At 42.8% G+C, this 11,924-nt stretch overlaps 4 protein-coding genes across 4 annotated transcripts; 1 reads left to right on the top strand and 3 right to left on the bottom strand.

Moving 5' to 3' along the window:
- Positions 1-6,017: 6,017 nt before the first annotated feature.
- On the bottom strand, positions 6,018-7,367 carry K441DRAFT_678587 (uncharacterized protein; the record flags this gene model as incomplete). The annotated part of the gene is made up of 4 exons (XM_067651174.1): positions 6,018-6,370; positions 7,022-7,039; positions 7,136-7,222; positions 7,343-7,367. The coding sequence occupies 4 exons, from the start codon at positions 7,365-7,367 to the stop codon at positions 6,018-6,020; spliced, it is 483 nt and encodes a 160-aa protein (XP_067502244.1).
- Positions 7,368-9,130: 1,763 nt separating this feature from the next.
- On the top strand, positions 9,131-9,638 carry K441DRAFT_662342 (uncharacterized protein; the record flags this gene model as incomplete). The annotated part of the gene is made up of 1 exon (XM_067649021.1): positions 9,131-9,638. A coding segment is annotated over exon 1 (209 nt), but the record flags the coding sequence as incomplete, so codon positions are not given.
- Positions 9,384-10,446, bottom strand: K441DRAFT_725862 (uncharacterized protein). The gene has a single exon (XM_067654135.1). The coding sequence runs from the start codon at positions 10,147-10,149 to the stop codon at positions 9,661-9,663; it is 489 nt and encodes a 162-aa protein (XP_067502246.1). The 5' UTR covers positions 10,150-10,446; the 3' UTR covers positions 9,384-9,660.
- Positions 10,249-11,106, bottom strand: K441DRAFT_569085 (uncharacterized protein; the record flags this gene model as incomplete). Its single annotated transcript, XM_067643849.1, has 1 exon — positions 10,249-11,106. One exon carries the CDS (start codon positions 11,104-11,106, stop codon positions 10,249-10,251), a length of 858 nt encoding a protein of 285 aa, XP_067502247.1.
- Positions 11,107-11,924: the final 818 nt, after the last annotated feature.

The following is an 11,924-nucleotide window of genomic DNA, read 5'->3' on the forward strand; positions in this document are numbered from 1 at the left end:
CTAAAGTAACTTTTATATAAAAGCATATCCCCACAAATAAACCAATTAGAAGTGCTTTATATGTGGTAAGGAAGGATATTGGTCTATAAGGTATACCTAGGAAAAACATAATAAGTCTAGGAAGAGACTTAATAACTAGATTAACTAGTTCATTTTAGAATATAAAGGAGAGGAAGTAGAGGAGCCTCCTAACGAGTTAATAGAAGCCCTTATAATTAACTTTAACTCAAATACTTAGGAATAGGAGACCTTAGAGACATTCTTAACCACTTTCGGACCTTTTATAGACAGCTAAGCCTTTAATATTACGACCGTATTAGCTAACCGTTCCTTTGTATACTTAATTACGCCCAAAAACCAGTCCATAAATACCCCTGTTATAAACATTACGGACTATAAACAGGACCTATTTGTATATATTACCACAGAACGCTATACCCCTAAGGAATTCTACAATATTATAATCGACATAGGTACCTCTAAGAAGTCTATTATAGGTTACAGACAATACCTTATATATAGGAACACTATAAATGATAATACGGACATTAATATTACGCAAACTGGGGCCGTAAACGTCTAGTTTAGTATTAGCTTAACCGTATTAATCAGATTAGTAGCAGTTAAGACTCTAATTAGCCTAGTTAACTTCTATATAGTAAAAGCGGACACCCCTTTCCTACTCTACCTTGCGGATATAGATAGGTTATAGGTATACTATAATAACGTTACGGACACCCTAATTAGCCCTATAACTACCCTAGGAAGCAAGCATATTACCCTACCAATTACACAACAATTCGGACACCCGTTCCTTATATAGGGAGAGACCTTACGGATGTACATTTAGGAATCTTTTGACTATAACCTATACTACCTCACCAGTATGGAAATCCACCGCCTACACCGCCGTTTCGGCCACCTATTAGCTAAAAAGCTGTATAGAGTCCTTAAATGCTCTGGACATGACGACGTTAATAAGAAGGCAATTAACTACCTAACTAAATACTGCTCCTACTGCTAGAAATACGGACGTTCCCTAGGCCGATTTAAGTTCACCCTTTGTAAGGATTTTAACTTTAACCACTTAGTATACGTAGATATTATATATATTAACGGCAGCCTAGTATTATATATAATCAATAAGGTAACCCATTATTAAGCCGCCTACTAGTTATAAAATATATCTATAAAGTATATGTGGGATATTTTACGGACCTACTAAATCAACATATACGTCAGACCTCCGTAGTATATCACCCACGACGCCAGTAAGAACTTTATTAGTAAGGAATTTTAGCAGTATACTACGGCTATAGCTATATTAACAAAAGCTGTTCTAGTTAAGGCGTATTAGTCTGTTAGGCTTATTAAGCGAGCTTACCTAGCCTTACGGAGAGCTTACTAGATCATTATAGACGAATGTAAGGATATCTAAAAGGAACTAGCTCTATAGATGGCCGTAAAAGCCATTAACAACACCGCTGGCCCAGATAGACTAGTACCTACCCTTTTGGTCTACGGAGCCTATCTAAGGATAAGTAACCTAGGCCCTTCTGCCCTATCTATTACGGAATAAGCAGCTATAATACGGAAGGTAATAGCCGAAATAGTCAAATTATGGGCTAAATAAGCAGTTAATAGCGCCTTATATCACCGTAACGGACCAAACACGACCTTAGTTTATAACCTCCCGCTTAATTCTAAAGTCCTTATATAGCGTGAAAGCGGTAATTAGACGGGACCTTACTATTTACTGGCTATAGAAAACAAAACGTTCTACGTATAACTCCTTAGCAGACTAACTAGCTTTAGAAGCACATCCGTAAAACCCTACTTTTGGCCCAAAAATATCTATAACGTTAAGCCAGACGAACTAGAAGCGACTGCCGAATTAGACGAACTAGAAGTACCCTTGCCTACCCTAGAAGTCCCCTAGAAACCCACTAAACCTACTAAACCTGCTATAAAGCGTGGCTGAGGACGCCCCCGAAAGCACCCCGTAACTAAGAACCCTATAATAGAGAATTACCTAACCTCCGCAGGAATATCCGTAAGGCAATCTCCGCCTATAGATATATCAGTTCTAGTATAGGAAACCCCTTTTACGGACTTATAACATAAAGAGATTAACGGACTACTTAAAAAGGGCGTCTTTGCGGTTATAATAGAGAGAGACATTCCATAAGGCGTCCGTATATTTAACTCGCGCTTTATTAACGAAATTAAGCACCCTAGTACTAATAAAGCCTTTGAAAAGTTAAGGCTCGTTATATAAGCTTATAATAACTAGGGAAAGGACTTAGTCCTTACGCAATTGCCTATAATTTAACAGGTCAGTTAATGGATTATACTTGCACTTACGCTAGGACTATAGCAAACTAAACCTGTAGCTCTCTACTTATGGGATATCTTATAAGCCTATATACAATCCAATACCTACCTAAGTAGGGATATCTTTATACGGCCATTGCTTGAGCTTAATCTATAACTAGAAACAATTTTACGGGTTATAAAACCACTTTACGGAGTACTAGAAGCTGGAAACCATTAGTTTAAAATATACTACTAACACCACGTTAGTAAGCTTAAGATAAAGCAGTCGACCTATAACCCTTACCTCCTACATACCCTATTAAACGGCCTTAGTATTGTTAGACTTTAAATAGATAATACCCTCTTTTTAGTAGACTAAACTTTTATAAATATAGAAGAGACCAAACTATAAGAGGCTAAGTTTCTAGTAAAGCCATAGGAGCAGTTAACTAAGTAAACTCCAATTAAGTTTAACGGAGGCTTAATTATATAGAAGGGTAACTTAATTTAGCTAACTTAGGAACGCTAAGCTTAAAACCTAAAGCCTATTATAGTAAAGCCTATAGACCTTACTAGTTCCCGCGGAGAGACCTATAAAACCGTAAATATAAAGGATTAATACGCTACACAGCGTATAAGAGGCGCCTATATTGCTACAGTCTGCCAACCCGAATCTGCCTATAACTTATCCTTTGCGGCCCAGGCAGTAGATTTATAAGAAGAAAATATTAAGCAGCTTAATAAGCGCATTTAATGGCAGATTGATAATATAATAAGAGTACCACTAGACCTAAATTCCCTTAGCGTAATGGTATTTACAAACGCCTCCTTTACCAATAATAGGGATCTATTATCGCAAATCGGCTTTATAATTGTACTTACGGACCATAATTAAGACGTAAATATACTGTACTAGTCTTTAATTAAATGCAAATAAGTAACCCGAAGTGTACTAGCTTCTAAACTATATATACTAGCCTATAGCTTTAATATAGCAGCCGCAATTAAATTAATAGTCTAGAAGATCCTATAACTAAAGTAGTTACCCCTAGTCTTATACACCGATTTAAAGTCCCTCTATAACTGCTTAGTTAAGCTAGGTATAATATAAGAAAAGAGGCTCATAGTTGACCTAATATGCTTACGTTAAGTTTATAAACAACGCGAGATTACGGAGGTTAAATAGATTAGCGGTGGAAATAACCTAGTAGACGCTATGACTAAGGCAAAGCCGTATTAAGCCCTTAAAACCCTAATTAATACAAATAAGCTTAACCTAGAAGTTACGGAATGGGTGGAACGAGACTAACGGAGTATCTATGGTACGTCTACGGCCCGTTAGAAGGCCGTACGGCTTGTATAGCCTATTATTCTACCGCGGTAGTTAAATTAACCAATCACGATTTTCTATCCCCGGGATGGAAAATCGCCATTGGCTCGCTTAGCACTAGCGCCTTAGCGGCCCTTAAGATCTGACTTACGGCTCGTTTACGGCCCGTTAAAAGGCCGTACGGTTTATTTTACGGACTATAAGTAGGACTTATGGCCAGCTCAAAGCACCGTTTAGAAGGCAGCCTAGACGGCACCTTAGGGGAGATTTCCTATGTATTTTCCTTTATGTTTTATGGTTTTATTAAAGCAATTACAGAGACTATATACAGGTGGTTTCATTTTTCAAGTACCGCTAGTGTATAATTATAGCACCTATTGTACTAACCGCGTGCTTACGCGTTCGGTACACTAGGTACGCGTTTACGCGTTTAGTATACTAACTACTCGCTTACGCGTTTGGTGCACTTATGAAGCACTAACTAATTAGGGGGGAGGTGCATTAGTATATAGACCACGTAGTCTGCTTTATACAATCGACAGTCACCACCGTCTAAATGAGCATACGATACCATACGTATTTCGTGCCCCTAGACACGACTCGCCTGTACCATTAAGTTGGTACAAACAATTAGTCTTCCTATTCTTTTTACTTTAGCTTATACGCCCTTATAGTATTTTTTAAGCGCTAGGCCTTATAAATATTATATAGCCGTAATATTTAGGCCTTAAATTCGTTTTAGAGGCTATAGGAGGAGGGAGAGAAGGAGGCTAGGGGGGCTTTCTTTAACTGCAAAGTAGACCGTAGGGTAAGAAGATTTTTAAAAGACTTTATCTTTGTAAAAGGTTAGGGGGAAGACGCGTAAGCGTAGCGTAGGTATAGGTAAATAAAGCTACTAAGCGTGTAAATATTAATAGAGAAGAAGAAGAGAGCTCTATATTATAGAATTAGAATTATAGTAGGCCGTTCTATATAAAACTAGAAGCCCTATATAAGCTAGGAGCTAGCGTGGGCATAAAAATAGATTATTAAGGCGACAATAAGGTTAAAGGCGCGTAATAAGGTCCTTTATACTAACCTAGTACTAACCTAGGCCTTAAAAACGCGTCTAAAAAGTAGAGGCCACCACTAAAAGGGGGGGGTAATATTTAGACGATATGTCGCGGACCTTAGGGGGTTATGCGTAACCTAAGGTTATGCTAAGCCTAACCCGGACCTCCGATACCTATTGTATATCGGGGGGGCTAGTTTAGCGCGGTTACGACCTGGGTTAATATAAGGTGTCAGGGCACTGAGCAGGCTGATGGAATGATACATATGATACTCTATATGGAAGGATCTCAGGGGCTCGAAGGTCCCGAGAAGATATCTACACGATGGCCCGCGCGCTGTCACGTGACACGTCGCTGAGCTCAAAGAGACTGCCCAAGTACCCCCTTGCCCAACAGCAGCTCGACGATCTTCTCGTGGCCTCCGAACGATGCCGCCTGCAGCGCGGTGCCGAAGTATCCACCTTGCGCGTTAACGCCGGCCCCTTGACTCAGCAGGTACTTTACCGCGTTTACTAAACCTCCAAATGATGCGTAATACAACGCAGAAGCCGGTTCCTCTTCTCTATCGGTTGGTTTATTGTCCCATGGATTATCTAGGCGATAGAGTCTGTAGCAGTTCCTATAGATATTTCTATGGCAGCAGAGGAACTCCTTAATGAAATCTTGCAGTGTTTCATCCTTGCCTTTAGCAATTACAGCGTGGCTCATCCAGTATCTTGCCGAATACTGCGCCAACGGAAAAGTCTCTCTAATTGTATTTGTTGGAATGTCCTTGTCCAAGTGCAATAAATATGTGAGGCAAACTTTTGCAATTGATGCCTTGGCAGCGACCTCCTTAAAATCTTGCGCGATATCTTTTTGAAGCCGGTTTAATGTCAGATATTCCTTAACCGAGAAATGCGCTAGTTGAAGCTCCATGTGGTTGTCATCCTTATTATATACCATGACAACCAAGCTTGAACAGTAACGCGTGATCTCCTGAGGATCAGGCATCCTATTTTTTGGATTAAAGTGTTGATTCCCTTCGGTATCCACTGCTATTGCATCGACGGCCTCCTCAATCCTTAGTAGCCGCCGGGAGAATGTCAAGAATTGAAGAATTCTTGTAGCATATAGCTTATGCTCGTCAGGCATGCCACGTAAGATCCTGGCATAGGTTTCGTCCAACGTCTTCGGGAGGGATGCGAGAGCATTTTGGAGGCTACAATATTCTAGACAATTTTCTAGGGCGTTAAGTTGACATGCAGCCCATCGAAACCTGCCGCTTCTTAGTATGTCTTTGTAGATAATATATACCTTGATAAGGAAAACATTTAACCTTACATCCCGTCGGCCTTCTCTATAAGTTGGGTCTCAATCTCCTCCTGCACGTCCGGTCTGGCTCGCCATCTCTTAAAGCCCTCATCCTCACTCACTCTCGTACGAACGTACGCTCGGATATCATCAGTAATTAGGTCGCTCTCAATTGGCACTATATCGTCAATGTAAGCAAGCTCAGTTACTCCGGATGTAATATCTTGTTCTTGCCGACTTGTCACAAGAAGGTGGACGTTCCTTTGCTCCGAGTTTAGGAGTTCTTTCGTCCACAACAGTAATCCTTCTGCCGGTAGCCCTTTCCTTGTACGGCATTCGTCAAGAGCATCTAGAACAATCCAGACTCCCTTGGCCTGCTCTATCATGTGCAAGAAAGCCTTGCAAAGTAATTCGCAAGTCGGCTGTCGACGTCCATCTTCGCAAGAGGAAAAAAGGAAATCCAATTACTTCCAACTATCAGGGCTCCCAATAATGAATGAATGTATATTCATACCAATTATCGTATTCATATCATTAAGAGCCTTAAGATATTCATTATCGCGATAATATCGCGATAATGGCTTATATAAGCCATATCACCAGTCTTAGTAAAGTTGAGTTGGCAATTATCCTCAGAGTCCTCCTAAATTATTATCTACCCTCCGCCTCCTTTGCTATCAGAGTAAGTAAGAAGAGATTCTGAAGTAGATGGAGCCGTAAGGATAGATTGGGGGTAGTTAGGAGGAAAGGGGGGAGGAACTTCTATGTATGAGTATATGTCGGGACGTGCGGTGTATTTATGGTCCTAGCAAACGCCTTACTACCCTTTTACACCACCACCACCACTAAAGCTTTAAAGTATTAACACATATTTATAAGCTTATGGATATTCATAAGCCAATATCGTATTTATATCGCTTCATAACGATAAGCATATCGCGATAAGCTTATGAATAACATTATCGTTGGGAGCCCTGCCAACTATCCTCGTGTTTGGATGAAAGTTGTACGATAAGGGACCGGACCATACTTTTAAGAGTCTGCTTATCTGTATTGTTGAAGTCAAAGTAGAAGTAGAGCAGAGATTGACAGGGAATAGTCCTTTTAAGATCTTGAATAATCGTGGAGCTAAGAATCGTCTTACCACATCCTGGAATGCCGTAAAGCCATAAGAAGAAGTTCTGCCGCCTCTTCCATGTAGCGAAGATATCACTCTGTAAGAACCAGAGGCCTAAACCTTTGTAGCGTTGCTGTAGGGCTTTGTTTTAATTTGTTGAGGGATCTGGTGGCGATAGCCAACGTTCGATCTTTTCTCGTCTCTGCTCGAATCCCAAGTGTTTAACAGCATTACCTGTATCTTGAATATTAACACGCATTTTATTTATATCTTTCTTAACTTAAATTTCGTTAAAAAAAAGGTTTATATAGTTCATTAAGCTGACAAACCAGTAGAAAGAATATCAGTAATTTTCCTCTCAGCCACTACTCTGCTAGGCGCAATTCGATAGAGAAGGTCTTTGGCGTATGCAGCTGCCGCCATTGCTGCATACCCTTGCCATTCCTTATTCTTGTGGGAATCTGCATAGTTGTATATACCGCGAACAACGAGACACGGAAAGTGGTTCACCAGCCCAGCCGCTTCCATTTTAAAGCACAGTACCTCCTTCTCTTTTGCAAGGATATCCTGTATTAGTGCGTCCTTTATTAACTGGTTTCCCGAAGCAATTAGGCCATAATATATTGCTGGATTATCTTCCATCTCGGTCCGTTTATGTCGGCGTATTACGTTCGATGGATCATTGCCGCAGACTGCCGTACAGCTGGCTTCATTGTTTAGAGAATGGGCGAACCCGGCTCGGTACAACCTATCACTACTTAGGTCAGGTCGCTTGTATTTCTGCCGCAGTCTTTGCTTCTTCTCGAGAATGCTGCTTATAGCCTCTTCAAGCCGATGCCCGCTGTCCTTATACCGCGCCTTGAGCCCATTTACTGCCGCCCGCAGGACTGTAGGTGGCTGGTTCAAGAATCTTGTTTCTCGGAAGCTCTGATCTTAAATCGTTTTGCCAAAGTCGTACTGAAACACCCCTCCTTTCCCATCACGAGGAGAGCTGACCACAATATCGCCTAGACGGATATCATGCTTTTCACTTGGCGCACCGCCGCTGATACCGACCATTAGACCAATTCTAATATTGGGAAAGTTGTGTAGCATATCTCTAGCAACACTTGTTGCGGAGTCTGTGCCATATTCCCCGTCGGGCAAGACAGCGACGACAACGTTGTGTTTCCCAATCTTGCCTAATGTATAATCATTATTATCATTGTCCGATACATATTCTGGTCCTTCGTGCTCTTCGTCGAAAAAGGCTCGTGCGGAAACATACTCGGTAGTGACAGCGCAGATCCAACCAACCGTGTAGCTCGTAGGGTCCGACATGCCGACTAGTAGGGTATTGCGGATTCCGAAATCCTGGACGGGGTCGAGATGGCTATGTTAGCATTATTGCGCGTTGATAGACGAGAAGGTGATTATAGCTGCGACTAATGTATCTATCCTGCACAATCTTGGACGCTTATACTCGTTATCTGGATACGAACGGAGTGGAAGTCGACTCTCTAGGCCCCGTTCAACTCTTTGCAACAGGTCAGAAGGATGGGTCTTCCGGGATCGGTCGGCGAATCCTCGAAGCACTTCAAGGGCGGCATCTCCAAAAGTGGAGATGTATGCGCTGAAGGGTATATCCGCTCGGTTCTGAAGACAACTGGTTGCATGTACTCATCTCGCTTAGGTTCTGCTGCCGAGCGGGCTGGAGTTACCGAGATCAGAGAGATTGAGAGCCATGCCGCATGCGAAGCCAACTTTTCTCGGCTTAGGAAATGGCTCGAACAGTGTAGAAGCAATCACGAGATATGTTCTCTGGAACGTATTTAAACAACTTATTGGCCCCTCACCCATGCCGAGGCGACTTATTGATATAGCCAAACAGCTAGTTAAATTAGAAGTAACCAACCGACATAAATCCTGAAAAGCTAGAAAGGGTGCTAAACGGTGCTAAATTCATCCGTCCCGCTCCATCTCTTTCACCATAGAGAAGTAACTAGCATCTTTGGCGTATATTTTTGGAGCAGGAACGCGGATCTCTCAGCCTCGCATGGGCCACTGCAGGTTGAAGATCGGTCGTGCCCACGGGGCGAACTGTGTAAATTCTCGTTTACAACTCTAGATTCAACAACTGCAGCTTTCACGACTCTAATATGGTCTCAAGAGACCCAAGCATCTTGCCGACAGTAGAGGCCTTTGAAAATCATCTATCTTGGAATCTAATATCAAATACTCCGTTCCGCTCGTTCTTCATTAACCGCGCACGCACGCAAGCACGCAAGCACGCACGCACACACTCACACGCGCACACGCACACACGCACGCACGTTTTCTTAAATCGGAACCCGGCAAGTACATGTAACTAGGCGGTAGAAGGAACATTGCGATGAATGTTATATCGATGTCATCATCCCAGAGCTCCAAACCCCTTCTTTACTATCCTTATCAATTGTCCGCCAGTTCTCTACTCACCAATTATTCCCCCAGCAGGTTTCTCCTGCCAGTTGTACTCTCCACATACACGACAGATATGGCAAAACGCTCTCTCTACATCTGATCCGGGTTTCTTACGTCAGAATGCTGTGATCTTGGATTTGGTGATTGCATGTGCACTTAAGCACCGGGAGTTCCCTATAGAATGTCGTGGTGAAGAATGGCCGGGCAAGGACCAAATCCAGGCCCTGGTCGATATGGCTATTCCGCTGTTCATCTTCGCTGCAACGGCCTGTCGATATATTGGAGATAAACGAGACATGGAGTAAAGCCTCGAGTTTCGCCATTGAAACCACACCGTCCGACATGCCTCTGCAAAGGCTGAGAGCTTCGAGCCAGTAAAGGTATTTCTTTTTCACAAAGTCCTCGATAGCGCCCGCATCCTGTAGGTCGACCCGTTGATTTGTACAAGAGTGTGAATTCCAGTCAAAGAGGTGGTCGACCCAGTAGATACACGAGTAGCGTGACGCCGCTAACGGGTCTGGGTCCGGCTGATTAACCCACTCAATGGGATAGCCTAGCGCACCTAAGCTGTACATGTCTCTTCGTAGCGTTGTGGACATGGCCTGGAGTGATCTCAAGAAGACTTGGTAATGGGCCTCCCCCTCTCCGGACGGAAAGATTTCATCGAATGCCTCTTTAAACAAGAAGTCCTTCGCAGACTAATGCACAAAGTAGATGGTGCCTTCTCGAACAGTGAGGAACGAACCGCACAGCCTAATAATCTCTCCAACCGACTCGAGATCATCGGACACGTCCTCGAACATGTCGACAAGGGACGTCAGTTCTTTCAAGGTGATGGGTCGGTATAAGATTGCGATCGACGCGGGTATGCGCTCGCAGAGATTAGCACTATCCGAGTTGCGTATTTGCTCCAGCATCCGCTTATAAAGAGAGTCAAGCCCAGGTGGAAACGCGCTCAGCTTCGCGACGGTGTTCCATCGTGAGATATTCTCGAGGTTTTGACAGACCAAAGCCACCCAGAGAAAAGTGTTGTTCGCGTTTAAGGATAGATGGTGTAGCACGGCGGCTCGCGTTTTGTCGTTGTACTTCTTTTGCTCCGCCACTCGAAGCACTTTATGCTGGATGAATATGCTGACAGCCGTAGAGACAGACTCCGCGTTCAGCTCGAGGCACAGCCCCACTTTATGTCCGGCCCTCTCTAGCCGTTCCTCGATGTTGGGCCAGTTGCGGCTGGGGACGATCCACTTGACACAAGGAGATCCGGCCGACTTCCGGACCACAAAGTCTAATAGTTTCGGCAAGTCTGCTACGCATTCATCAAGCGCATCAATGATCAAGTAGGTTGTGTTCAGTATGCCAAGGAGGTGTTCAAGTGAGACGATGGAGAGAGGACTTTCTAGAACAACAATGCTCCCAACTATCTCTCGGAACTCTCTGGCCCGCCATTCTTTGTCTTCCTCATCCTCATCATCAACATCAAATAGCTGGTTTAGGATAGGGAGATAGGTCCAGGTACTTCTTAGATCGACAACGTTATCTATAGTACATGCTGACATGAGCTAGGGAATAGCAGAATCCTAGATATATAGAGCAAGTTCACTCCACTTGAACCTGGCAGTACATATCCTCTAAATGTGTGTATTAATGTGTTCATCTCTACGACTTCACATCTAGATCAATCCACGTCTCGTCGGAGATGTCGCAGACTCTGTTTTTGATCTTCGATAGGGCGAACGATGCCCGAGGAGCGGATAGTCCGCTCCCAGATGCGGAACGAACTCCGCCTCCTTATTACTCAGAAAGGGATATAGTTAGCGCTCGCGGGTATTCGTCAGTCCAGTGCGAGTCGTGATCTCCCGCCAAGACCAAATTTGTAAGGGGGTTAGCGTGAGCAGCAAACTACACGCGGGTTCAGTTGGCTTTCACGCTAACTTTATTAGGCAAGGTTTTCGAGGAACCTTTTTTGATGTTGTTCACAAATAACGTCTTAGCCACCCGGTCGAGCCAGCCACCCGGTCGAGCCACCCCAAAACACACCAAAATCTACCAACTTTAGCCTTCTATAACTCTACCCCTATAAAAGATATTTAAATAATATTTTAAATATAGCTACTTATATATAAAGGAATTTTATTTATAATGGTTTTAAAATAATATTATATATATTTAAGCTAATATATTATTTTTTAAAATAATATTTTTAATTTTTAATATTTATTAATCTATTATTCACACGCTTGCGGAGAAGAGGATTAAGAATTAATCTGATTGGTGGGTACGGGCTTAAAGGCATCAATTAAGAATAGGTATATTCGCAAGGCCATTTGCAGGGGATTGCCCTGCCTTAACTAAACGTAATGCCCATAGACCCGTG

The sequence above is a fragment of the Cenococcum geophilum genome (assembly GCF_001692895.1).
Source record: "Cenococcum geophilum 1.58 unplaced genomic scaffold K441scaffold_30, whole genome shotgun sequence".
In the NCBI taxonomy this organism is placed as follows: domain Eukaryota; kingdom Fungi; phylum Ascomycota; class Dothideomycetes; order Gloniales; family Gloniaceae; genus Cenococcum; species Cenococcum geophilum.